The 27,864-nt window shown below is 39.4% G+C and overlaps 1 protein-coding gene across 1 annotated transcript in view; it reads right to left on the bottom strand.

Moving 5' to 3' along the window:
- The window catches only part of LOC132476620 (cytochrome P450 3A28-like), a 42,792-nt gene extending 19,478 nt beyond the window's left edge, over window positions 1-23,314 (bottom strand). Inside the window, exons 1-8 of the mRNA XM_060078699.1 lie at window positions 23,244-23,314; window positions 20,719-20,812; window positions 18,811-18,863; window positions 16,123-16,222; window positions 10,084-10,197; window positions 9,734-9,822; window positions 8,259-8,407; window positions 2,531-2,658 (exon numbers count right to left, since the gene is read on the bottom strand). Coding sequence (XP_059934682.1) covers window positions 2,531-2,658; window positions 8,259-8,407; window positions 9,734-9,822; window positions 10,084-10,197; window positions 16,123-16,222; window positions 18,811-18,863; window positions 20,719-20,812; window positions 23,244-23,314 — 798 coding nt within the window. The remainder of the gene's footprint in view (window positions 1-2,530; window positions 2,659-8,258; window positions 8,408-9,733; window positions 9,823-10,083; window positions 10,198-16,122; window positions 16,223-18,810; window positions 18,864-20,718; window positions 20,813-23,243) is intronic.
- Window positions 23,315-27,864: the final 4,550 nt, after the last annotated feature.

Genomic DNA, 27,864 nt, shown 5'->3' with positions numbered 1-27,864 from the left:
ATGTTATTTTCCCTATAATTGATTTCTAATCTCATAGCATTGTGGTCAGAAAAGATGCTTGATGTGATTTCAATTTTCTTAAATTTACTGAGGCTTGATTTGTGACCCAAGATGTAATCTATCCTGGAGAATGTTCCATGCGCACTTGAGAAGAAAGTGTAATCTGCTGTTTTTGGATGGAATGTCCTACAAATATCAATTAAATCTATCTGGTCTATTGTGTCATTTAAATCTCGTGTTCCCTTATTAATTTTCTGTTTGGATGAACTTTCCATTGGTGTAAGTGAGGTGTTAAAGTCCCCCACTATTATTGTGTTACTGTCGATTTCCTCTTTTATAACTCTTAGCAGTTGCCTTATGTATTGAGGTGTTCCTATGTTGGCTGCATATAAATTTATAATTGTTATATCTTCTTCTTGGATTGATCCCTTGATCATTAAGTAGTGTCCTTCCTTGTCTCTTGTAACATTCTTTATTTTAAACTCTATTTTATCTGATATGAGTATTGCTACTCCAGCTTTCTTTTGATTTCCATTTGCATGGAATATCTTTTTCCAACCCCTCACTTTCAGTCTGTATGTGTCCCTAGGTCTGAAGTGGGTCTCTTGCAGACAGCATGTATATGGGTCTTTTTGTATCCATTCACTGAGCCTGTGTCTTTTGGTTGGAGCATTTAATCCATTCATGTTTAAGGTAAATTATCTATATGTATGTTCCTATTACCATTTTCTTAATTGTTATGGGTCTGTTTTTGTAGGTCCTTTTCTTCTCTTGGGTTTCCCACTTAGAGAAGTTCCTGTAGCATTTGTTGTAGAGCTGGTTTGGTGGTGCTGAATTTTCTTAGCTTTTGCTTGTCTGTAAAGCTTTTGATTTCTCCATTGAATCTGAATGAGACCTTTGCTGGGTAGAGTAATCTTGGTTGTAGGTTCTTCCCTTTCATCACTTTAAGTATATCATGCCACTCCCTTCTGGCTTATAGAGTTTTGGCTGAGAAATCAGCTGTTAACCTTATGGGAGTTCCCTTGTATGTTCTTTGTCATTTTTCCCTTGTTGCTTTCAATAATTTTTCTTTGTCTTTAATTTTTGCCTATTTGATTACTATGTGTCTCGGCATGTTTCTCCTTGGGTTTATCCTGTATGGGACTCTCTGCACTTCCTGGACTTGGGTGGCTAATTCCTTTCCCATGTTAGGGAAGTTTTCAACTTATAATCTCTTCAAATATTTTCTCAGGTCCTTTCTCTCTCTCTTCTCCTTCTGGGACCCCTATAATGAGAATGTTGTCCCAGAGTTGTCTTAGGCTGTCTTCATTTCTTTTCATTCTTTTTTCTTTATTCTGTTCTGCGGCAGTGAATTCCACCATTCTGTCTCCCAGACCACTTATCTGTTCTTCCGCCTCAGTTATTCTGCTATTGATTCTTTAGTGTAATTTTCATTTCAGTTATTTTATTGTTCATCTCTGTTTGTTCGTTCTTTAATTCTTCTAGGTGTTTGTTCTTTAATTCTTCTAGGTTTTTGTTAAACATTTCTTGCATCTTCTTGATCTTTGCCTCCATTCTTTTTCCAAGGTCCTGGATCATCTTCACTATTATTTTTCGGAATTCTTTTTCTGGAAGATTGCCTATCTCCACTTCATTTAGTTGTTTATCTGGGGTTTTATCTTGTTCCTTCATCTGGTACACAGCGCTCTGCCTTTTCATCTTGTCTATCTTTTTGTGAATGTAGTTTTTGTTCCACAGGCTGCAGGATTGTAGTTCTTCTTGCTTCTGCTGTCTGCCCTCTGGTAGATGAGGCTGTCTAAGAGGCTTGTCTGCAACTTTAATTCTTAATGAATGACCACATAAATTAATCCCCTGATATTTGCAGAGTTCATTGGCAGCTTTTGTAGAAGCATCTTCAAGCCCTTCACCCTTCCAGAATGCTACACATTCTTCAGTGACATCCTGAGTACCCAGCCCTGTCCCCTGACCTGCAGACATACTTGTGCTGGCCTCCAGCCCTCATGAAGGCAAATCTGGGTTAACCCACTTGTGGCTTCATTGGCCAGAGAAGACTCCTGTCCACTCCAACTATGAGTGGACTCAACTTTTAAAATGACTACACTGCATCAGGTGCCTGACAGGGCCTTCCATTGGACAACCTGTGAAATAGGAAGCTTGGAACTGAAGTGATTCTTGCCAAGCTAATATTTGGTGAAATACCAGTGAAATCATTTTTAATCAGTAACTTTTATCCCTTAACCATTTATTGAAAAAAAGTGGTAAACTCCTTATCTCAATAATATTTATGCAGTGACATACTAATTGGCATGCCTATTATTATATTTAAATATTGCTCTCTAGCTCATACTCTTATTTCCTTCCCCAACTTCCTCCTTATTCATTCCCCCCAAATTTTAGAGCCCTCTGATTCTAAACTCTATAGTTTTCTACCTACCTTTAAAAAATGTAGAGATATGCATAAGGAATAGGTGTACAGCTCAATAAATTATCAAAAAGTGAACACCCTCATGTAACCACCACCAGACTTTACCATTTGTTTATCTTTGAGGCGACTCTCTTTCATCCTTTTTACAGACTTCGTTAAAAAATTCACAGAACTTTTTGGAAACAGAGTAATATTTAATAGTTCAAAGACTGGGATGAGGAATGGAAAGAATACTGTAGGGAAAAAGATAAAAGGAAGCACAGTTAAAATGCAAAGTTTACTTGGAGCAATCATAATTTGCTCTACCAATCAAAAAAGTAAAACCACCAGGATACTCGATCATGACTCATTGCCTCTATGACCTTTGCTCAGACTTTGAAGCCAATGACTGAGCAAGGCCAAGTCCACATATAGGGGCCATCACTACAACAGTGAGATCAGTGGCCCCTTCTGCATCTTTGGATTAACCAAAGGAACTGGGTTACATTCTGGGACCTCATGGCCTTTAATTCTTGGACTAGCATCTCTTTGGATAAACCAGACTGTAATCTGTTGTTACTTCAATTAATCATGCAGTTTAAAAAATAATAGTCATGATAGAAATAATATGGTGTGTGTCTTTCCACCACAATGGAATGTAATTAGAAATCAATAACAGAAAGAAAATTGGGAAACACACAAATATGTAGAAATTAAATAACACACATTTAAATACCCAATAGGTTGTAGAAGATATCAAAAGGCAATCAGAAATTACTTTTAGATAAATAAAAATGAAGACACAATATACCAAAACTGATGGGATGGAGCAAAAGTGGTGTTCAGAGAGATATTTATGGCTATATGTTTAGATATTAAAAGAACAGAGATCTCAAATCAAGAAGCTAAATTTCCACCTTAATACACTGAAAAGAGAAGAGCAAACAAAACATAAAGTAAGCAGAAGGTAGAAAATAGTAAAGATAAGTGAAGAAACTATAATGAACAGGAGAATAAAAAACAATGGAAAAATCAGTGAAAACAAAAGTTGATGTTTTGAAAAGGTTTTTTAGATAGATTGGCCAAGAAAATAAGAGAAAACACTCAAATTTTTAGCATCAGAAATTGCTACTGACATTTTAAAAATGAAAAGGACTATAAAGAAATCTACATATACTCAATAACTTGTAATAACCTATAGGAAAAGAATCTGAAAAAGAATACATATACAGGGACTTCCCTGGTGGTGCAGTGGTTAAGAATCTGCCTGCCAATGCAGGGGACACGGGTTTGATCCCTGGTCTGGGAAGATCCCACATGCCTCAGAGCAACTAAGCCCCTGCGCCACAACTACTGAGCCTGCACTCTAGAGCCCACGAGCCACAACTACTGAAGCCCGTGCACCTAGAGCCCGTGCTCCCCAACAAAAGAAGCCACCACAGTGAGAAGCCCGCACACCACAGTGAAGAGTAGCCCCCACTCGCTGCAGCTAGAGAAAGCCCGTGCGTGGCAACGAAGACCCATCGCAGCCAAAAATTAATTAATTAATTAATTATAAAAAAGAATACATATACGTGTGTGTGTCTGCATAGCTGAATCACTTTGCTGTACACTTGAAACTAACACAACATTGTAAATTAACTTTATTTCAAGACAAAAAAGTAATCTATGAACAACAGTATGGCAATAAATTAGACAATTTAGATAAAATGGATGGATTCTTAGAAAGACACAAACTATAGAAACTGACTTAAAAAGAAATAGACAATCTGATATACCTATAAGAAGTACAAAGTTTTAGTTAGTAATCAAGAAACCACCCACAGTTTGGCAAAGAAAAGCTCATGTCTAGATGGTTTCAATGGTGAATACTACCAAATATTTAAAGAATTAACACCATTTTTTTAAACAAACTCTTCCAAAAAGTGGAAGATGTTGGAACACTTCCAAATTGTATGAATCTGTACTAAAACCAGGCAAATTGGATAAGATGGTTCTTTGGGACACTAGTCCACCATCTTCCTGGTCTACTGGTTTTCCTAATAAAGTCACTATACTTTGCTTCAATCAGTCAATCAAGCAATCAATCAATTAATCAGTCATTCAAACCAGCACAAGTAAAGAAAGCTACAGACCAACATATCTTATACCATGGGTGCACAAATCCTCAACAGAATACTAGCAAACTGAATCTAGCAACATATAAAAAGTGATACACACCATAACCAAGTGGGCTTTGTCCCAAGAATACAAAGTTTTATAATAAACCATGTCAAAGGAATAAAAAACGATGACCACATGATCATCTAATAGATGCATAAAAAGCATGTGACAAAACCCAACACTCTCTTGTGATAAAAATACTCAACAAACAGGAACAGAAGGGAATTTCCTCAACTTGAGAAAAGGCATCTATGAAAAACTAAGCTAACACTATACTTAATAATGAAAGACTGCATGCTTCCCCTAAGCTTAAACTTTCCCTAAGTTTAAGAACAAGACTAGGAAAATCATAAAGACAGAAAGTAGACTGGTAGTCACCAGGGGCTCTGGGCAAGGAATAACAGGGAGTTATTGTTTAATGGGTATAGAGCTTCAGTTTCACAAGATGAAAACATTTATGGGGATGGACAGAGGTGATTTTTACACAACGATGTGAACGTATTTGATACCGCTGAACTGCACACTTAAAAAATGGTTAAGATGGAAAAAAATTGTTTATCATGAAATATATCAAATACAAAGTGTAAATAAAATACATATGTATAATTTGAAGAAGGAAAAAAAAGAACAACACTAGGAAACCTCTCTCATCACTTCCAGTCTAGAGGTTCTAGCCAGGGTAATTAGGCAACAAAAGGAAATAAAATGCTTCCGTATAGAAAATGAAGTAAAACTCCTCTACCATCAGATAACATGATCTTGTATATAAAAAATCCTAAATAATCCACTAACATCCTATTAGAACTAATACACAATTTCAACAGGGTTTCGGGAAACAAGGTCAATATACAAAATCAATTCGATTTCTATACACTGTTATAAATATCCCAAAAGTGAAATTAAGAAAATAACTCTATAATAACATAAAAAAAGAATATTTAGGAATAAGTTAACAAAGGAAGTGCAAAACATCTACCCTGAAAACTGCAATATTGTTGAAATAAAGAAAATCTAAGTAAATGAAAAACATCCCATGTACATGTATAAGAATAGTAAACATTGGCAAGACAGCAACTCTACAGATTTAACGCATTCCCTATCAGAATTCTGGCTGGCTTCTTTGTAGAAATCGAAAAGCTGAATTTAAAATTCATATGCAATTGCCAGGGGCACGGAAGAGCCAAAACGATCTCGAAAAAAAAAAAAAAGAATAAAGTTGTAGGACTCGTACTGCTGATTTCAAAATTTATCATAAATCTATAATAATCAAGGCAATGTCATACTGGCATAAGAATGGACATATAGATAAATAGAATAAAATTTAGACTCTGGAAATAAATCCACTTGTCTATGGTAAACTGCATGTTGAGAAGGGTTACAAGACCATTCAATGGAGACAAAATAGTCTTTAATAAAAGGTTCTGGGATAACTGGATAGCTACATGCAAAAGAATTAAATAGACCCTTACCTTACACCATATACAAAAATAAACTCAAAATAAATCAAAGACCTAAACATGTGAGCTAAAACTATACAACTCTTAGAAGAAAACCAATGGGTAGATCTTCATGACCTCAGATTTGGCAATGGATTCTTAGACATGACACCAAAAGCACAGAGAAAAAAAGGAAAATAAAGAATTTGTGCATGATGAAAATTAAAAATTTTGCACTTTAAAGCAAACTATCAAGAAAGTGAAGAGACACCTACAGAAAGGAAAAAAAAACTTTCCAAATCATGTCTGATAAGGGACGCTTACCTAGAATATATAAAGAACACTTACAACTCAACAACAGAAGTATTGAATATAATCCAACTATAAATGGGCAAAATATTTGAACAGACATTTATCTAAAAAAGATTGTGGGGAAACAGTTTGGCAGTTACTTATAAGTTAAACAGAGTTACTATATAACTCAGCAATTTCACCTCTGACTACATACCCAAAGAATTGAAAACAGGTATTTAAACGAAAACTTGTACATGAATGGGCATAGCAGCACTGTTCATAACAGTCGAAAGCTGGAAATGACCCAAGTGTCTGTCAACTGATGAATGGATAAACAAAATGCAGAATGTCCATATAATGGGATATTATTTGGCTATACAAAGAAATGAAGTACTGATATATGCTACAATTTAGATTACCCTTGAAAAACATCATGATAAGTGAAAGAAGCCAGCCACAAAAGCCCACATATATGATTCCATCTATACGAAGTGTCCAGAATAAGCAAATCTATAGAGGTAGGAAGTAGATTAGTGGTTGCTTAGGGCTAAGAGGAGTGAGAGGTTATAGTTATCAGGTACAGGGCTTGTGAGTTGACAGAAATGTGCAACAATTGACTGTAGTGATGGTTGCACATATCTTTGAATGTACTAAAACGCTTTTTTTTTCAACTTTACTGAGTTATAGTTGAGATGCAGTACTGTATTAGTTTGGGTACAGCATAATGACTTAACATACGTATATTGTGAAATTAACCCCATAAGTTTAGTTAACATTCCTCACCTCATATAGTTACAAAAAAATATCTTCCCTTGTGATGAGAACTTTTATGATCGACTTTCTTAGTAATGTACAAATATATCACACAGCAGTGTTAACTATACTCACATTGTACATTACACTTTCAGTACTTTTTATGTTACAACTGAATATTTATACCTTTTGACCACTTTTATCCAATTCTCCCACCACTCAACCCACACCTCTGGTAACCAAAAATCTGATCTTGTTTTTCTATGAGTTTGGTTTTCTTCTTCTTCTTCTTTTTTTTTAGTTTAGTTTTTTTTTAATTCTACATATAAGTATTTGCCTTTCTCTGTTTGACTTATTTCACTTAACATAATACCCTCTAGGTCCTTCCACTTTGTTGCAAATGGCAGGATTTTCTTCCTCTTCTGGGTGAATAATATTCAATTGTGTGTGTGTGTGTATATATATATATGTATATGTATATATATATATGGAGACTCAAGTCCTAGAAGAACCTGGCTTTCTCATATATATATATGTATATATATACACACATATACACACATATATATGTGTGTGTATATGTACACACATGCACATACAATATCCAGTTGTGTATATTGAATGTTGTATATATTTTGCCTGTCCATTTCATCTGTTGATGGATAGGTAGGATGTAAAAACCAATGAATTATACATTTTACACTAGTGCATTATATGGCATGTGAATTGTATCTCAATAAAGCTATTATTTAAAAAAGAAAGATAGGGCTTCCCTGGTGGCACAGTGGTTAAGAATCCACCTGCCAATGCAGGGGACATGGGCTCGAGCCCTGGTCCAGGAAAATCCCACATGCTGCAGAGCAACTAAGCCCATGCACCACAACTACTGAGCCCACGAGCCACAACTACTGAGCCCGTGTGCTACAACTACTGAAGCCCACACACCTAGAGCCCATGCTCCACAACAAGGGAAGCCACCACAATGAGAAGCCAGCGCACCACAACAAAGAGTAGCCCCTGCTTGCCACAACTAGATAAAGCCTGCGTGCAGCAACGAAGACCCAATTCAGCCAAAAATAAATAAATAAAAACAAAAATAGTTTTAAAAAAAGAAAGATAAAGGAAGAAAGGTGGAGAGGGAGGAAAGGAGAGGGGGAAGGAAGGATGGAAGAAGGAATAAAGAAAAAGGAATAAAGTAGTCCACATACTTATTGAGAGAATTAATGGAGAGAGGAGATTAAATTTTAAAATCTTCTTGCTATATTTCACAAAGGGATCTTGTGGGTTGTTGAGGGAATCAATGCTCACTCCAAATGCTGTGCCAGTAATCACATCCATGCTGTAGGCCCCAAAGAAGCTGAGTAGAGAAAGATATGAACAACTAAAGTCAACACCTCTTTACTCTCCTTACTCAACACATATAACAAGAAGTGCATGTAAAATCAGATGCCCAGACAAGGCAGGTAAAGAGCCACACTCTTTCAGAACCACCTGTTGGACCATGGAAGAGTCTGTGCTACTATCACTCACTCATGAGGTGTGTCTGAGGTGCCAGTGATGCAGCTGGCCCTGTGCCAGGAGGGATGGGGACACTAAGGCAAGTTAGACATCCCCCCCACAAACTCAAGGAACTCAGTCATAGAGGGATAGACACCCGTAATCAGACAAAGTACAGTAGTGTTTTGACTACAGGCAATAATAAGTGTATAAGGACTGTGTCTGAGCAGAACCAAGGGTATAAATTTAACACATCCTGGGGGAGTCAAGAAAGGGGACGTTGATCTGGGTCTTGCCTCACCATAGAACGTGCACTTAGAGCTGATTCCTCTTCAGTGAATTACAGAACAGCGGCACCCTGTTCTGAGTTGCCAGGAACATCATCCCTCACTGTCTTACACCCCTGCTAAGGATCCTAAAAGACCCACACTTCCTCAACTTCAGTGGTCTGTGGTTGACCTGAGGGCAGACTCATTTCTGTGAAATGTAAGAACTAAAAATATTTCTAGTTAAAAAAATAATAAATTACTCCAAATTTGACTTAGGGAATCCCATAGCTAAGTGATCTTATGTCCTCAGTTTTCCCAGGACATTCTCAGTTTATACCTGTTGTTACAGCAGAATTAAAAAAAAAATCTCAGTTTAGACAACAAATGCTATGATCACTCTACCCATAGCCTATACAGGGCCTTCTCTCTTTTGAGGCTGAAGGAAGAACAAATGGTGGTTAAGAATTAATATTTAGCCTTTTCCTCAGGAAAACTGTGAAGAGATTTAAGTTGTTTCAAGTTCCATACTGTAACATTCCTGCCCAGTGCACTGCCTGCCAATATGTATGAAGAGCCTTCCCCACCTCCGCTCCACACCCTCTACACTCAGTACTGTGCACAACAATGTTTCTCCTTTCTAAACTATGTGTTTTTGTCTTCCAGAATATCCAAAGTGACAGTTAAGCAGATAAGTTCACCCTGGCTCATGTACACAGGAGGAGACCCTTTCTCTCCTGGCTGCCCTGCTTTCTTTGGCGAGCCACCACTCATTCTGGGGTGGCCCATTGGAGTGGTACCACCACATACTTACTTCTGTCTGGTCACTACAGTAACTCAGCAGTGTGAATCTGGCTCCATGGCAGGCAGCTGGAGGGTCTCAATGGAGCTCAGGTACCAGCAGCTTCACCCCTACTTACTCTTTCATGTTGATGGGCTTGCCTTTCTCTGCTTCCTTCTTCAGGTTCCTCACCAACATGTCTCCAATCTGGCTAATGATGGGGAACATCTAGATACAAAGTACAATATCACCTGAAGTTAAATGCAGACTCAAGTCCTAGAAGGACCTGGCTTTCCCAAGCATGGAGCAGTAAGTGGCATTTTATAAGGAATCTTAAAATGTCTCTTCTAGGATGTAAAGATAAAAGACCATCATTAGAAAACTCAAATTCAGCAGACTTCTCTTTGGAAAGGGACTATGATATTATTTTCTACCTGTCCCTAGAGTCATTCCTTAAGTTTCTAGTTGAAAGTCCTCTTCTTTTCTTACCTCCTTGAGCTTTCCGCTGGTGAAGGCTGGAGACAGCAATGTTCGTATCCTCTTCCATTGTTCATCCTCAGACAAAGAGATGGCATTTTTCATAATTCCCACTGGACCAAGAAACTAGAGTCAAAAGCAAAACACAGAGTCTTATTGGCACTGTCTCAAGGTGACTGACCAGATCTGGGAGCCTATTCTTGAAGCTCCAGAGAAATAGCTATCTGGAGAGGGCAGACAGCAGAAGCAAGAAGAACTACAATCCTGCAGCCTGTGGAAAAAAAACTACATTCACAGAAAGATAGATAAGATGAAAAGGCAGAGGGCTGTGTACCAGATGAAGGAACAAGATAAAACCCCCAAAAAACAACTAAATGAAGTGGAGATAGGCAACCTTCCAGAAAAAGAATTCAGAATAATGATAGTGAAGATGATCCAGGACCTTGGGGAAAAAATGGAGGTAAAGATCGAGAAGATGCAAGAAATGTTTAACAAAGGCCTAGAAGAATTAAAGAACAAACAAACAGAGATAAACAATAAAATAACTGAAATGAAAACTACACTAGAAGGAATCAATAGCAGAATAACTGAGGCAGAAGAACAGATAAGTGGTCTGGAAGACAGAATGGTGGAATTCACTGCCGCAGAACAGAATAAAGAAAAAAGAATGAAAAGAAATGAAGACAGCCTAAGACAACTCTGGGACAACATTAAATGCAACAACCTTCGCCTTATAGGGGTCCCAGAAGGAGAAGAGAGAGAGAAAGGACCTGAGAAAATATCTGAAGAGATTAAAAGTAGAAAACTTCCCTAATATGGGAAAGGAAACAGCCACCCAAGTCCAGGAAGTGCAGAGAGTCCCATACAGGATAAACCCAAGGAAAAACATGCTGAGACACATAGTAATCAAATAGGCAAAAATTAAAGACAAAGAAAAATTATTGAAAGCGGCAAGGGAAAAATGACAAAGAACATACAAGGGAACTCCCATAAGGTTAACAGCTGATTTCTTAGCAAAAACTCTATAAGCCAGAAGGGAGTGGCATGATATACTTAAAGTGATGAAAGGGAAGAACCTACAACCAAGATTACTCTACCTGGCAAGGATCTCATTCATATACGATGGAGAAATCCAAAGCTTTACAGACAAGCAAAAGCTAAGAAAATTCAGCACCACCAAACCAGCTCTACAACAAATGCTAAAGGAACTTCTCTAAGTGGGAAACCCAAGAGAAGAAAAGGACCTACAAAAACAAACCCAAAACAATTAAGAAAATGGTCATAGGAACATACATGTCAATAATTACCTTTAAAATGAATGGATTAAATGCTCCAACCAAAAGACACAGACTTGCTGAATGGATACAAAAACAAGAACCCCCCCCCAAAAAAAAACAAGACCCATATATATGCCATCTACAAGAGACCCACTTCAGACCTAGGGACACATACAGACTGAAAGTGAGGGGTTGGAAAAAGATATTCCATGCAAATGGAAATCAAAAGAAAGCTGGAGTAGCAATACTCATATCAGATGAAATAGACTTTAAAATAAAGAATGTTACAAGAGACAAGGAAAGACACTACATAATGATCAAGGGATCAATCCAAGAAGAAGATATAACAATTATAAATATATATGCACCCAACATAGGAACACCTCAATACATAAGGCAACTGCTAAGAGTTATAAAAGAGGAAATCGACAGTAACACAATAATAGTGGGGGGCTTTAACACCTCACTTACACCAATGGACATGATGGGGAACAACTAGATACAAAGTACAATATCACCTGAAGTTAAATGCAGACTTAATCCAAACAGTAAATTAATAAGGAAACACAAGCTTTAAATGACACAATAGACCAGATAGATTTAATTGATATTTGTAGGACATTCCATCCCAAAATAGCAGATTACACTTTCTTCACAAGTGCACACGGAACATTCTCTAGGATAGATCACATCTTGGGTCACAAGTCAAGCCTCAGTAAATTTAAGAAAATTGAAGTCATATCAAGTACCTTTTCTGACCACAACGCTATGAGATTAGAAATCAATCACAGGGAAAAAAACGTAAAAAACACAGACACATGGAGGCTAAACAATACATTACTAAATATCCAAGAGATCACTGAAGAAATCAAAGAGGAAATCAAAAAATACCTAGAGACAAATGACAACGAAAATACGATGATCCAAAACCTATGGGATGCAGCAAAAGCAGCTCTAAGCGGGAAGTTTATAGCTATACAAGCCTACCTCAAGAAAGAAGAAAAATCTCAAATAAACAATCTAACCTTACACCTAAAGGAACTAGAGAAAGAAGAACAAATAAAACCCAAAGTTGGCAGAAGGAAAGAAATCATAAAGATCAGAGCAGAAATAAATGAAATAGAAACAAAGAAAACAATAGCAAAGATCAATAAAACTAAAAGCTGGTTCTTTGAGAAGATAAACAAAATTGATAAAGCATTAGCCAGACTCATCAAGAAAAAGAGGGAGAGGACTCAAATCAATAAAATTAGAAATGAAAAAGGAGAAGTTACAACAGACACAACAGAAATACAAAGCATCCTAAGAGACTACTACAAGCAACTCTATGCCAATAAAATGGACAACCTGGAAGAAATGGACAAATTCTTAGAAAGGTATAACCTTCCAAGACTGAACCAGGAAGAAATAGAAAATATGAACAGACCAATCACAAGTAATGAAATTGAAACTGTGATTAAAAATCTTCCAACAAACAAAAGTCCAGGACCAGATGGCTTCTTAGGTGAGTTCTATCAAACATTTAGAGAAGAGCTAACACCCATCCTTCTCAAACTCTTCCAAAAAATTGCAGAGGAAGGAACGCTCCCAAACTCATTCTATGAGGCCACCATCACCCTGATACCAAAACCAGACAAAGATACTACAAAAAAACAAAATTACAGACCAATATCACTGATGAATATAGATGCAAAAATCCTCCACAAAATACTAGAAAACAGAATCCAACAACATATTGAAAGGATCATACACCATGATCAAGTGGGGTTTATCCCAGGGATGCAAGGATTCTTCAATATAAGCAAATCAATCAATGTGATACACCATGTTAACAAATTGAAGGATAAAAACCATATGATCATCTCAATAGATGCAGAAAAAGCTTTTGACAAAATTCAACACTGATTTATGATAAAAACTCTCCAGAAAGTGGACATAGAGGGAAACTACCTCAACATAACAAAGGCCGTATATGACAAACCCACAGCAAACATCATTCTCAATGGTGAAAAACTGAAAGCATTTCCTCTAAGATCAGGAATAAGACAAGGATGTCCACTCTCACCACTATTATTCAACATAGTTTTGGAAGTCCTAGCCACGGCAATCAGAGAAGAAAAAGATATAAAAGGAATACAAATTGGAAAAGAAGTAAAACTGTCACTGTTTGCAGATGACATGATACTATACATAGAGAATCCTAAAGACTTTACCAGAAAACTACTAGAGCTAATCAATGAATTTGGTAAAGTTGCAAGATACAAAATTAATGCACAAATCTCTTGCATTCCTATACACTAATGATGAAAAATCTGAAAGAGAAATTAAAGAAACACTCCCATTTACCATTGTTACAAAAAGAATAAAATACCTAGGAATAAACCTACCTAAGGAGACAAAAGACCTGTATGCAGAAAACTGTAAGACACTGATGAAAGAAATTAAAGATGATACCAACAGATGGAGAGATATACCATGTTCTTGGATTGGAAGAATCAATATTGTGAAAATGACTATACTACCCAAAGCAATCTACAGATTCAATGCAATCCCTATCAAATTATCAATGGCATTTTTTACAGAACTAGAACAAAATAATCTTAAATTTGTATGGAGACACAAAAGACCCTGAATAGCCAAAACAGTCTTGAGGGGAAAAAAACGGAGCTGAAGGAATCAGACTTCCTGACTTCAGACTATACTACAAAGCTACAGTAATCAAGACAATATGGTACTGGCACAAAAACAGAAACATAGATCAATGGAACAAGATAGAAAGCCCAGAGATAAGCCCACGCACCTATGGTCAACTAATCTATGACAAAGGAGGCAAGGATATACAATGGAGAAAAGACAGTCTCTTCAATAAGTGGTGCTGGGAAAACCGGACAGCTACATGTAAAAGAATGAAATTAGAACACTCCCTAACACCATACACAAAAATAAACTCAAAATGGATTAAAGACCTAAATGTAAGGCCAGACACTATCAAACTCTTAGAGGAAAACATGGGCAGAACACTCCATGACATAAATCACAGCAAGATCCTTTTTGACCCACCTCCTAGAGGAATGGAAATAAAAACAAAAATAAACAAATGGGACCTAATGAAACTTCAAAGCTTTTGCACAGCAAAGGAAACCATAAACAAGACCAAAAGACAACCCTCAGAATGGGAGAAAATATTTGCCAATGAAGCAACTGACAAAGGATTAATCTCCAAAATTTACAAGCAGCTCATGCAGCACAACATTAAAAAAACAAACAACCCAATCCAAAAATGGGCAGAAGACCTAAATAGACATTTCCCCAAAGAAGATATACAGATTGTCAACAGACACAATGAAAGAATGCTCAACATCATTAATCATTAGAGAAGTGCAAATCAAAACTACAATGAGATATCATCTCACACCGGTCAGAATGGCCATCATCAAAAAATCTACAAACAATAAATACTGGAGAGGGTGTGGAGAAAAGGGAACCCTCTTGCACAGTTGGTGGCAATGTAAATTGATACAGCCACTATGGAGAACAGTTTGGACGTTCCTTAAAAAACTACAAATAGAACTCCCATACGACCCAGCAATCCCACTAATGGGCATATACCCTGAGAAAACCATAATTCAAAAAGAGTCATGTACCAAAATGTTCATTGCAGCTCTTTTTACAATAGCCAGGACATGGAAGCAACCGAACTGTCCATCAACAGATGAATGGATAAAGAAGATGTGGCACATATATACAATGGAAACATATGTATATGTATGTACTCAGCCATAAAAAGGAATGAAACTGAGTTATTTGTAGTGAGGTGGATGGACCTAGAGACTGTCATACAGAGTGAAGTAAGTCAGAAAGAGAAAAATAAATACCGTATGCTAACACATATATATGGAATCTAAAAAAAAAAATGGTCATGAAGAACCTAGGGGCAAGATGGGAATAAAGATGCAGAGTTACTACAGAATGGACTTGAGGATACAGGGAGGGGGAAGGGTAAGCTGGGACAAAGTGAGAGAGTGGCATGGACATATATACACTACCAAACGTAAAATAGATAGCTAGTGGGAAGCAGCCGCATAGCACAGGGAGATCAGCTCGGTGCTTTGTGAGCATCTAGAGGGGTGGGATAGGGAGGGTGGGAGGGAGGGAGATGCAAGAGGGAAGAGATATGGGGACATATGTGTATATATAACTGATTCACTTTGTTATAAAGCAGAAACTAACACATCATTGTAAAGCAATTATACTCCAATAAAGATGTAAAAACAAAACAGAAAAACAGTAAGGGATTTCATGAAGTGTTTTAGTATGGATAAAATAATAAACTATAAAAATACAAAAAAATTGCTCTACTAAGACCCTGATAAGAGGAAAAGACAAGCTACTCACTGTGACTAAAAAAGAATGGCTAGAGAGAGATTGATGGGGAAGTAACATTTCTATACATTGATTGTGGTGGTAGTTACACAAATCTACATCTATGATAAATTTTCATAGAGTAACACACACACACTCACACCAAATGAATGCACATAAAACTGATAAAATCTGAATAAGCTATGTGGATAGTATCAATGTCAATTTCCTACTTTGATACTGTACTATAATTATGCAAGATATTAACCTTTGGGGGAAACAGGATGAAGGGTTTCCTTCACAGCACCTTTCTGTATTTTTCTCTTTTGACAATATCCTGTGAATTTATAATTATTACAGAATAAATATTTAATAAATAAATAATATTTAAACTTAAAAAATGGATGCTTACCCTCCGGTTTGTGAAGACAGAATAACATTCTTTCACTAGCACTGTTTTGATCATGTCTGGATCTGTGATAACCAACAGAGGCTGTTGACCTTCATAACACCTGTGTAGGGAAAAGAGATGTGATTAAATTTAATGATCCGGTTTCTGCAGCTGGAGTCACAGCTTAAGTCCAGACTCTCATTCTGACATCACATAATCCTTACTCCTAGAGATCATGGTTAGAAATGACATTAGAACATTTGTTAAGTCTAGGTGTTGTTTACATGGGTATTTCCTATGCCATTCTCCATAACTTTTATAGGTTTAAAATATTTCATTATCAAAAAGGAAGTTAGCTTAGTAAATAACTGAAGGCAAGTAAATTGTCTAAGAATGAAAAAATAATTAATTAAGGAGCGTCTACCCACTCATTTCTGAAGATATATCAAAAGCATGAAAAAGGCCTATGAAACTTATAGACACACTGATCATAAATACATAAAATGTGTCTGCAAATGGAAGAAGATTTGGAATACTCCACAAGTGAGAGTGGGATTATGAAAGATTTTCTCTGCTCTATTTTCTAAAATTTGCTTTCTAGTTCATAATTTTTAAAAGGAAATATTATATTAACTAATAAGGAGATATCCTTGGTAGCGTCAAGTTTAGAAAAATTTGAAACAAAGGGACAAAGAGAATAAAGAAATTCAGAAGAGCATGTATAATTCATTTTTTAAATATTTTCTTTTCATTACTTATATTTATTCTTTGACATGGGTCCCAAGTGGGCCTCAGGCTCCGTGTAGGTGACAGCCATTAGCAGCAGGGCAGGCCTACGTTTGACCCACCTAACCACATAAAGCCAACTCCTCAGATGTGATACATCCCAATTTGGCCTGATCTCCTGACTGTCAGGATGCCCGTTCATGGGAATGGGACACTGGCATGAGGTTGACTCTAAGTTAATCACACTGTCTTCCAGCATTTTGTCTCCTCTATCAATCGTTTGCAATGGCTAGAACACAATGGAAGGTTTTCTACATGTTACCTATTATTCCTCTGACTTCACACAGGAATTTCAAATGGTTTTGTGATCCCATATAAAAATGGATGAGAACCAGTGCATTATTTCCCCCCTCCCCCAAAATTCTAAAACTCAGAGGGTTTAAGTGGGTGTCATGTGCATTTAGTGTTGAAGCAGTGACGGAAGGGATTGAAGAGGCACTTAATCTGCTCTTCCATCTGACTGACCATATTACTTGGATGATTCCCTTTTTCCCATCATGTTTTTTCAAAAACACCTGGGTGGAGAAGGGATAGTGGTTTGGGGTGACGCTTTATATTCAGATGTCACTCCAGCCTTAGTATTTCTTTTTTTTTTTTTTTTTTTTTTTTGCGGTATGCGGGCCTCTCACTGTTGTGGCCTCTCCCGTTGCGGAGCACAGGCTCCGGATGCGCAGGCCCAGCGGTCATGGCTCACAGGCCCAGCCGCTCCGCGGCATATGGGATCCTCCCAGACCGGGGCACGAACCCGCATCCCCTGCATCGGCAGGCGGACTCTCAACCACTGCGCCACCAGGGAGGCCCCTTAGTATTTCTTATACTACCAGTTAAAATTCAGATTTTTGGCCCCATCCCAGATCATATTGATTTAGTATGCTGATGGGTGGGGTCAAAGTTCTGTATTTATAACAAGTTCTCCCAGGTGGTTCTCACTTACACCCAGGCATGAGAACCATTTTCTAATGAGAGAACTGGGATCCACGATGAAAAAGTGACTCTATCCAGAGCTCACAAGTATTAAATGTTGGAGGGGCAGTTGGAGCTGGTCCAGTAGTGATCCACGGCTATGTGTTCTGTCCACTCAATCACATTGACTTTTGGGGCCATGGCAACTCAGCAGGGCCCTATGGTTTCTGAGGACTTGATCAGAGAAGATGAAGAGTTTCAGAGAGGCAGAGCCTTCTCCCACTTCCTTTTGGCAAATAATCACTACATTACACCTCTCCTGCTGCTCTCATCAAACCTACAAAACTCCTAAAATCTGTGAGCCCACATGACACACTCTGGGTTAGATATATCCCACATCTCTTCAAAGTCAGAGAAAAGTAGTAGATAAAACAATAATTGAATACAATTACATTGGAAAGTCTTGGCTGAAAATTAAAAAAAAAAAAAAAATCCTCCGTACTTGTAGAGAATGTAAAAAGCTGAGCAGAAATTGTTTCCTATTTTCTTTACCTGTAACCCCCAGCTCTTTTTCCAAAAGGACATATTAAATGCAAAACTTAAATAAAGGATTCTTGGCTTTTAATTAAAAGTGAATCATGTGGGAAAGGGTAAAAAAATGCATTTATGGGCACATGTTAGAATGTTCTGGAATAATGCATTTTATGCAATTAAATGCAACCTAAGGAAAGAAAAATGGAGAAGGGGGGAAGAGTGACTCTGGACAGAAAGAGATGCTAGGAGTCCCTGGGCCTCAAAGTCTGGAGAAAAGTGATGACCTGCAAATCTCCAGGCCTAATTCAGACTGTAGACCTGGACACCTGGCTGACACCAGGGATCCCTGGTAGAAAGAACAAGACTCCAAAGCTTTACAATAGATGACTTCATCCCAAGAAGCTCTGGACTGATATTGTCTTGCATGCCACAGGGGGGCGCCACATCATAACAAGTCTATCCAATGGAACTTTCCAGAATACTCACCCCCATATTTTTCCATACTTTTTAAAACATCCATTGTCAAACTCCCAAATACCCTGCAAGGAGAAACAAAATTAGATTATTAAACTAAATGTATTGAACCCTACCTCTTTTGGGGACAAAAATACCTTGAAACCCATGAAATCAGGCTTACTATTTTCCACTGGCAGTTGGAAGGAAGTTCTTATTCAGAGACTTCTTAGGGGAAATGAAGGAAAAAAAAAGGAGATATTGGAACAGAGAATTTTAAATCACTCTTGCATTTTCTCTAACTATTACAGATACTAAATGCTTACCTTTGCCTGTGAATAATACTAAGTACCTCCTTGTCTTTCGTGAGAAAACTAAAGTGAAGGGTAAGTTAGATCGGCCTGTACACACTTTCATCTCCTTGTTAAGCAGCCTTTTCGTTTATCTCATGAGCCCTCTCTAGATTTCTAGAAGAATTAGGAAGTTAAAGACACCAGTGACCTTTTTAGTCCAGCAGATTTAAATAAGTCTAAGGGGTGTGTGTTGATGAGAAAATAAATGAGTGAATGAATGAATGACAAAGTAGATCACCTCTAGTTTTCCAGCTCAACACAGAAAAGATGGAGAGTTACCACAACTACAAACAACAACACCAATTTAAACACTTGCCCTGAATTTTCCCTCTGTTGCTTAAAGGAAAAAAATATTCCTGTTACTAAGTTTCTGCTGTGATATTTGATGGTTTACCTATGAAAGTGAAGGTCTCAGAAACATGGGTCTTGGAGTGCATCTACTAAGGAGTTCATCCGGGAAAGGTGGAAAATAAATTATTGCTTTTTCAAAGAGAAAAAAGTTCATGAAATTCATAGGCAGTAATGAGACAATGAAGACCTCAGTTGGGAGAATCAGGATCTGAGAAACAAGCCTTATGTCTGCAGGAAAGGAAATCTGAGCCAGAGAGCAGCCTGCACACAAGGCTCTGCCCCCTGGACACATGGATGTAGCTCATGACCTTCATTTCAGGGGCCAGGCCCTGGGCAAGGCATCAGAGCTGGATTAATATCAAGGCTTGGCCAGAATTCATAGTCCATATGCCACCTAGTACATTCTATTGAGTTCAGTTCAATTTTTAATAATTTTGTCAAATCATATCCTTTCTAGTGATTTTGTATATGTGATTCTGCCTTACTTTTTTTTTTTTTTAAACCCCACAACTTATTTAGTGGTTAAATACCTGAAGTAACTAGACAACCACCATCTTGTCTCCATTACACCTACTCACTGCTCAGATGCATCCATAAGGTGCTTTCTTTGGAGACACAGAAGTAAAGCAAAAAGCTCTTCTTCCACCCCTCGAAACACAAAAGATGTCAGGGTTAGCAAAAATGGAGTAGAACCACAGAAATAACTGCAGGCGTTAGTAGTTCTTGAGATAATTCAAGTATGTGCAGATTACCCGACACTGAATACTCAGGCTGCGTTAGAAACTGAAGTTACCAAGCAATCCAGGAGGAAGAAAAAGATGCTACCCAGAGCTTACGCTATCAACGGGAAAGCCTGACTGTAGTGTACGCAGCTTAATAAGCCACGACCAGGCACCCTCTTCATGCTTTTCTCCTAACACTAAGGGGATGGTGCCTTCCTGGGAATCTGCACCTGGCAGAAAGAAAATCCTCTTCACAATACCCACCAGATGGAACATCAAGTCCTGTGCTGAATCAGCTAGAGAGCTGGGCTGTCTGAGGCGGCAAAACCTGAGGCTCCTAAACAGCTAAAAATAGAGGCGTGTTGTAAAATTGGCCATGTGCTGAGTGGGGCCCATGATATTTCTGGAAAGTGTGAAACCTCAAAACTTCCTCCTGAGGAGGGACAGTTTTACTATACTATTCAGCTGAGATTTGCCACCATAAGAAACAAAGCTGGAGTTCAAACAACACACACCTTTCGGTAGGACAGAACATTTCCAAAATAAGGCAGAGGTCTCGGCCCAGGAATCCCCAGCTTCTTAAAAAGTCCATGTGAATAAGTCCCATATCTATAAAATGAAAGAGGAAACCAGGTCACAGGAATTGTGGAATATTGGTGCTGGAGCTGGCCAGTCACTGACTCAGAACTGGAACAGTCAACCTAAGGAGATAACATGTAGGCAATAAATAATACCAGCAGCTCCAAAAGCAATCATTACATTCACTCATCATCTCCTTGCCCACCACCAATATGCGACCCATAAAAGGTAATGATGATTAGCTAAAGGCAGCTGAAGTCTTCATGGTTCCAATCTTAGAGTGAATACTTTATAAATGTTTCTAATTTGAGCAGTCCTGAGAGGTTCAGGCTGGAATTCTTCCAGGGAATTCATTCATATTTATTTAGTAACTTGACTCTTAGATGATTTGGAGATTCTCATTCTAGGTAGAAAGGGAAAATTTCTTTTTCTGTTCCAATAATGAGGTTTTGCTTAACTTCGTCTGCAAAATAACAGTTATTGAGAGCCTACTGTGACATTGTTCTTACAATTTGCATGGAGATTTTTATGCTTTTCTTTCCCTCTATGTCCTGACCCCATTTTAGGATTTAATTCTTCTTAAGTCCAACTTCATAATCAAGCCTTAGAGAATAACAGTGTCCTTATTTCTATAAAATACAAACTGTGTTCAAGGCTTCCTTTGGCATCATAGAAATGTGAGCACCTTTCAGCTACACTCAAGTCTCTGTTGTCAGGCAATTTGCTTGACTTGCCCTACAGAGAAGGGTGACTGACCATATGTTCCCTGACTATAACTGTATAAGTGAACCAATGACTAAAGGATCCATTTCCAGACCATTCTTTCTCAAATGGTATCTGGTCCTCCAAGCTGTGATACTCACCTGCTAAACACAATACCAGGCACGCTCATGTTTTTCAAGATCCTCAATCACAGATTAGTTTGTTTACTGCCTCTGTGCACCAACTACCTCAAAAAGCCATTAAGGCTGGTGCTTCCTACAGTTGGTGTACATGAAACTCATCTTCATGTGTTCTCTGTGGAATCCCACAACTGGGGGGTTTGAAATCTTGCAGGTCTTCTCAGTCTGGTGTTTCTGAGAATTGACAGAGTGGAGGAAAAGAGAGGTTGAGGGGAAGAGGTTGCTGGTAATGGTTTTAGTGATGAAGCTGTGAGGCCACCAAAACTAACTCTGTAGGGGCAAATTAGAAAGGTATGGCTGAAAAGTGTGCTATGTATAAATGCTTCAACATGCTCTGCAAGCACTTTTAGCTAAAAGTGGGCCTTGCAAACTTCAGGTACCTCCCTGAAGATAGCAAAAGAGGCATTGTGCAACACAGAATGAATAACCATAAAGTGTTCCAGAATGTTTGATTAAGACTTTTTTCTTCTTTGAAGCTTAGTTTTTAAGGTCTTACAGGTTCCAAATATTCTGTACAAACCCATCAAATCTTATGTGATCAAATAAACCCCAAAACTGCCTGGAAGAAACTGTGCTTGAAGAGGCAGCAGAGGCACTTTGGCCAAGCCCAGCTGGGTGTTTAGATCCTTCCTCCAGAAAAGCTGGTGGAGGTGTGAGCACCAACTTCCAAAATGGGAGTGACTTGGGCTATTCCAACCCCAGTTCCTTCCATCACCTTCACAACCAAGGCAAATCAATTTCCCTTTCTGAACTTTCAATGTGTTACATGAACTCTCACATTTCTATGCTGATGCTAAAGCTCTCAGAGACGAGAGGAAGAGCTGAAAGAAATGAATATAATTTCAAGATTTCTGCCAAGTGTCCTCTCCTCTAAAGAGTTCTCATTTGGGGGTAGATAGTTCTGCATAGTACAGGGTGGGGGAATTGAGCCTTGGAAGAGGGTGCCATAGGAGGGACACAGGAAAGGGGGAAGAGCTGATCTGAAGTGAAGGGCGATCAATTTCCAGCCCCTGGGTGACAAGGTGCCCTGTGTAAATGACATCTGGGGAGGGAGGGAAGGAAGCAGGAACCCCTGAGTGACACAGGGGCCATTCCTTCTACACAACTCTTGCAGCAGATACTGAACCCAGAAGGTGAAGGTCATGAGACAAATCCCAAGTTACTTCATGTCTCCAGGATCCCCAGAGCTTGGAAAGGGGACAGCACCCCACTGCACAGGGACCAGTTGTTTTAAATCTTCCCCTGGTGGATTCTGGTTGATTAGTCTGGGTCCATGGAAACTGGTAGTCAATCATCCCCAGGAGCAAATAATGTCACTAAACCCTCCTAGCTACAGAAGATAAAAACTTGCGGGGTGGTGGTGGTGGGGGGTGTTGGTTGGTTACTCGTTCAACAGAACTGGGTTAAGATCGATAATAACCCCTTTGGTGTTTGTAGCACCCACAGCTTAAGCAACTTTCCCTCCATTAACTGATCCTCAAAACAGTAAAGGGAAAGTGGGACCTGATGAGCACCCCAAGTCCAAGGTTACAGAGGCGATCAGAATCACAGATACTCACAGATAGAGGAGTACCAGGCTGGTAACCAGAAGAACCCAGGTTTCCATGGAAAAGCTTGGGATCAGGTCCATGGCCACTTTCCTCAGTGATTCTCTCCTCTGAGTTTCTTTCCAGCTGCGTGTGTTACTCTTTGCCTGCCTGCTTCCTTTCACACCCAGTGATGGCTCATTGAGGCTGAAATGTTTATGTCCTGGGAAGGGGGTGGAGCTGGAGCTGCAGCCAATAGAAGGGCTACCTGTGCTCCACCTGCATGAGCCCTCCCTGCCTTGATGGTTGGCAAAGCATCACAGACAGTCCAGTTTAAACTCCCTTGACTTCATATTCGGTGGCCATTCAATAACAACTCAATCAGTGTTATCAGTAATTTCAAAGGTTACAGAAACTCAAATAAAACCACTAGCCACAAATATCCTCTAAACTGCACTTTTCTCTGTAACTGCCTGAACTTCAAAACTTGAAATCCTTCAGACATGCTAGGTCTACTCATCTTTACCATGCAGTTTCCTCTGCCTAGATATCCTTGTTTTCCCATAAGGCACCTACTCATCCTTCAAATCCCAGCTCACAAAGAACATTGTTTTAGAGACTTCTCTAACCAATAGGAATAACCACTTCCTCTTCTGGATGACTTCTATCGTGCCCCATCCCCCTGCCCCAACACACACACACACACACACACACAATTCTATTATTGTCCTTCTATCCTCCAGAACCATTGTTGGTTTCCACACCTATTTCCTTTAACGGATTGAGAGTTTGGGCTACAGTCTGAGTATTAGTCACCATTATGCCCCTGGTACCTTACAGAATGCCTTCTGCAGTATGGAAATCAGAAAGGTTGGTGGACTTGAGTTGGTAGTATGAGAACTCTGGGCCCCTGTGTGTCTGTTTCCTGTGGCTATTTGGTGACCGCATCATCTTCCTGTATTGTTAATACAACAAGAGAGCCTGGCTGTGCCTTGGCCACCATCACTGCACATTCAGGATGATCCATCAGGGTTCTGTTGATAAGAGGGCCCCAGAAGGAGAGACAGGACATGGACCATGTGGTGATGGCTGCACCAAGGGGTATCCATTCAGTCTTCCTGTCCTGCCCCTCAGAGGGTCCTTCAGTGGACAGCAGTTACACAGATTCTTAACCAAAGAATGACCCCCTCTCCCTGGAAAGGCCACAAGTCCAAAATCAATGAGAGTGAAGGGAGTGAAGTGGAGAAAGCAGTCCAGTGACCGAGTGGACCTCCAACCTCCTTATCCACCAGTGATGTGGCACATACAGCAAACAAGACTCCATAAAGATGACGTGAGGTTTTTCTATGGGGCAAAGGGGGGGCGGATCAGAGCAGATGCTTCCTTATCATTGACTAGATGGAAAATATTTAAGGGGTAGCAAGGTGTTAATAAGCAGAAGGTCTGTAGTAGAAGTCAGTGGCATCTGTGAGCCCCCACCCCATTCCTCATGGGAGAAATTAGAGGACTGAGGGTCTGAAATTTACACTGGTTCATTGTCTTCCCTCTGACCAAAATGCTGTATCTCCTTGGCCTGAGAAACTGTGAATTATATGAAAAACAAAACCTCAAAGGTTCTTAAAACTCAATAGAAACACAGGACATTTAAGCTGTGTTTGTGCACTTCCTTCTCCCTTTATCCTTCTCATTTTCAGTCCTTCTGGAGCAAGCAATACTCACCTCTTGCCAATACATTCCATCCCTCTGGCCTGAAAGTCGCCAGGGTTGCCCAACACTGGCCCGAGTGGGTGGAGGTCTCATTGGTAAATTACAGTAAGTCCCAACTATGTCACCTGCCATTTTTATTTCCTTGGGACCTTGTCATGCAACATGAAATTTCCACCATCATAGCTTGTCAACTTTGGGTTCAGACTTTCTCCAGGAGGCACCTGTTAAAATCCATAGCTGCCACTGGAAATACAATGCCTGAATATATCTGTTCATCCACTCATTGATTCAAGGCCAAGTGGGTGAATGTCAGGTGCAGGTATTGTGCTGGGCTGGGGGCTAGAAGCTCATACACTCCCCTACCTTGAGAGCAGCTTCCCAGAGGAGGGAGTGAGACACACAACCAAGATTAGTATGTAGCATACCTCTGGAACCTCTAGGATAATGGAGCCCTACAGAGAGGTGATGAAGGAGAGAAGTGGATACAAGTTTGAGTACCAACAAAGGACAGGCCTGGGAAGCTGGAAGATGATCCTGAGGAAAAGTAGCATAGAAAGTCCCACAAATTCTGACACATTTCTGCCCTCTTTCAGTACCTTCTCTGGGCGCTGTTAAGTAGGGTCATGATACAATCCCCAGTTTATAGATACAGAAACTGAGGCTCAGGGACTGAAGGTGGCTTCTCAACAGCTATTGATCACAACATGTCATATGTAAGCTAACATGAAGATAGATTGGCAAGTCTTCTGCACTGAAATGCCAGTATTCAACGTTTGCTGTTTCACGATGAGGGTCACTATGTGAAATAGTGAGACCCAAGACTACAACAGCAAATTGGTTAAAATTCTGGCTCCTACCTCCATAGATACCCCTGCCCAGGAGCTCCCCCAAGGGTCTCCAGAACCAAGGACTCTATCTCACCTCACCAGGAATAAAGACAGGTGCAGGTCATGAGGACACTAGGGTCTTGTGTGTAGGATCCACCTCTCTATGTTCCCAACTGAGAGGAACACAAAATACATCCCACATGGGATGACTGGGGTGTCATCTGATAACTTCTGACAAGTTAGTTCACTCAACTAAACCCACAGCCTTTCTTATTCTTCTTGGAAACAAAACGATTGTGGAAACTGTATGCCTTCATCTTCCTCCAAAACACATACTGGGCTACAGTGATTTTTCTCACTAAATCCACAGGACCACCTGCTACCCTTTTCGCCTCAGGACCTGGTCCAGCTGGTTGGAATCTATCCCAGAGGCGATAGGCTAGTCATTGTTTAGGACTAAAATTTTGCAAGTACCCTGTTCTAATCAATGCAAATGGCCCTGCTCTGCAAGGGGAAATAATAGAAGGCATGATCTTTGTGCCCCTTCATTCCACAGCAGGGCACACCTAACTTAAAAGTCCGACAGACTAAGATTGTGAAGGAAGACGTGTGCCTGAAGATCACCCCACACCCCACATTTCTCATCTACTCATTTGTGCACTAATGGGCTCGGCATGTACTTTCAAAGCTCTGTTCTCAGTGCTTAGGGTACGGATACGACTAAGACCCAGACAATAATCAGGTTGAAGATAGAGACAAATAAACAGGTAATTATAGTACAATACAACCAAGTTAAAGTAATTATATAGATATAAGAAACACAGTATCCTCATCAACTGTAAATGGCTTATCTGCTTTTTCAGTCCTGAGTAATCAAAGTTGAGTTAACAATTTTGTATTATAGTCTTGAATGTTACTAAGAGAGTAGATCTTAAATGTCCTCACCACACACACGAAAACTGTAATTATGTGAGGTGATGAATATTTTAATTAACCTTATTTTGGTAATCATTTTGCAATATATACATGTATCAAATCAGCATGTTGTGCACCTTAAACTTACAAAATATGTGTCCCTTTTTTACAAATAAGCAAACTGGGGGCACAGAAAGGTTAAGTGACCAGCCAAGGACGCATAACTAACTACTAGCAGAGCTGGGATTCAAACCTAGATCTTCTAGTTTTATAACCCAAAGTCTTAACTTTACCAGGCCCATCCTTGCCCAAGAATTAGTGGAACGACTGGGTCTAGAGCCCAGGTCCTCTGAGAGGGCAGTGACCCAGTGCTCTGCCCCAACATAGAGACGAGGCAAGGCCCCCTAGCAAGCCTGTCGGTGGGGACTGGGGTAAGGTAGGGCTATGCTCTGTCTGACCCACACATACCTCACCATGCAGAAAGCCCCGCTACACACCTCCTCCCCTGTGCCCAGAAGCAGAAGCACTTTCATAGACTTTACAGCAAAGGGAAGAAGAGGAGGAGGAGGACTTCCTCTGGCTGCTCACTTTCTCCACAATCCCAGAATTTTTATCATTATAAACTAACCACTAACAGCTCTACTGCAAAGTACAGTTTATAAAGTTCTTTCATGTCTCTCTTAGTTGATCCTCATGAAATCTCTGTGAGATAAGCAGTGCTGGGATTATTTAATTCCCACTTTACAGATGTGGAAACAGAAGCTCAGGGTGGGGAAGGCATTCTTGCCTAAGCAATTAAATCATGAATCCAGGAAATAGAGCCACATTTTGTGATTCAAAATTGTGCCAGTGGCATATATGGTTGGGCTCCAAAGGGTCTCCTGAAATAACTTGGCAGGTTATAACTTATCACATGGGATAAATATTTCCTTCCACTCCTCCCACCATGCTTCCACTGTTGTGCAAATGCTACAGAGGTGATTTTGGCCACAAAAATGACAGCACACCCTTCTGCCTACTAAATTTTATGTATTCACTGAACTCATGGTGCCAGCAGATAGGGGATGCTGCAAACAGTTCTGACATGTAGCAATCAGAATCATTTGGGTTTCCAAGAAGCAGGAAGTAAAAAATGATGAAATGAATGAGTGGAGCTTCCCTGGTGGCGCAGTGGTTAAGAATCCGCCTGCCAGTGCAGGGGATAT

Source organism: Mesoplodon densirostris, chromosome 16 (assembly GCF_025265405.1).
Source record: "Mesoplodon densirostris isolate mMesDen1 chromosome 16, mMesDen1 primary haplotype, whole genome shotgun sequence".
NCBI lineage: Eukaryota > Metazoa > Chordata > Mammalia > Artiodactyla > Ziphiidae > Mesoplodon > Mesoplodon densirostris.
Note: the sequence above shows the minus strand (reverse complement) of the source record. Positions and strands in the feature narration are given on the sequence as shown.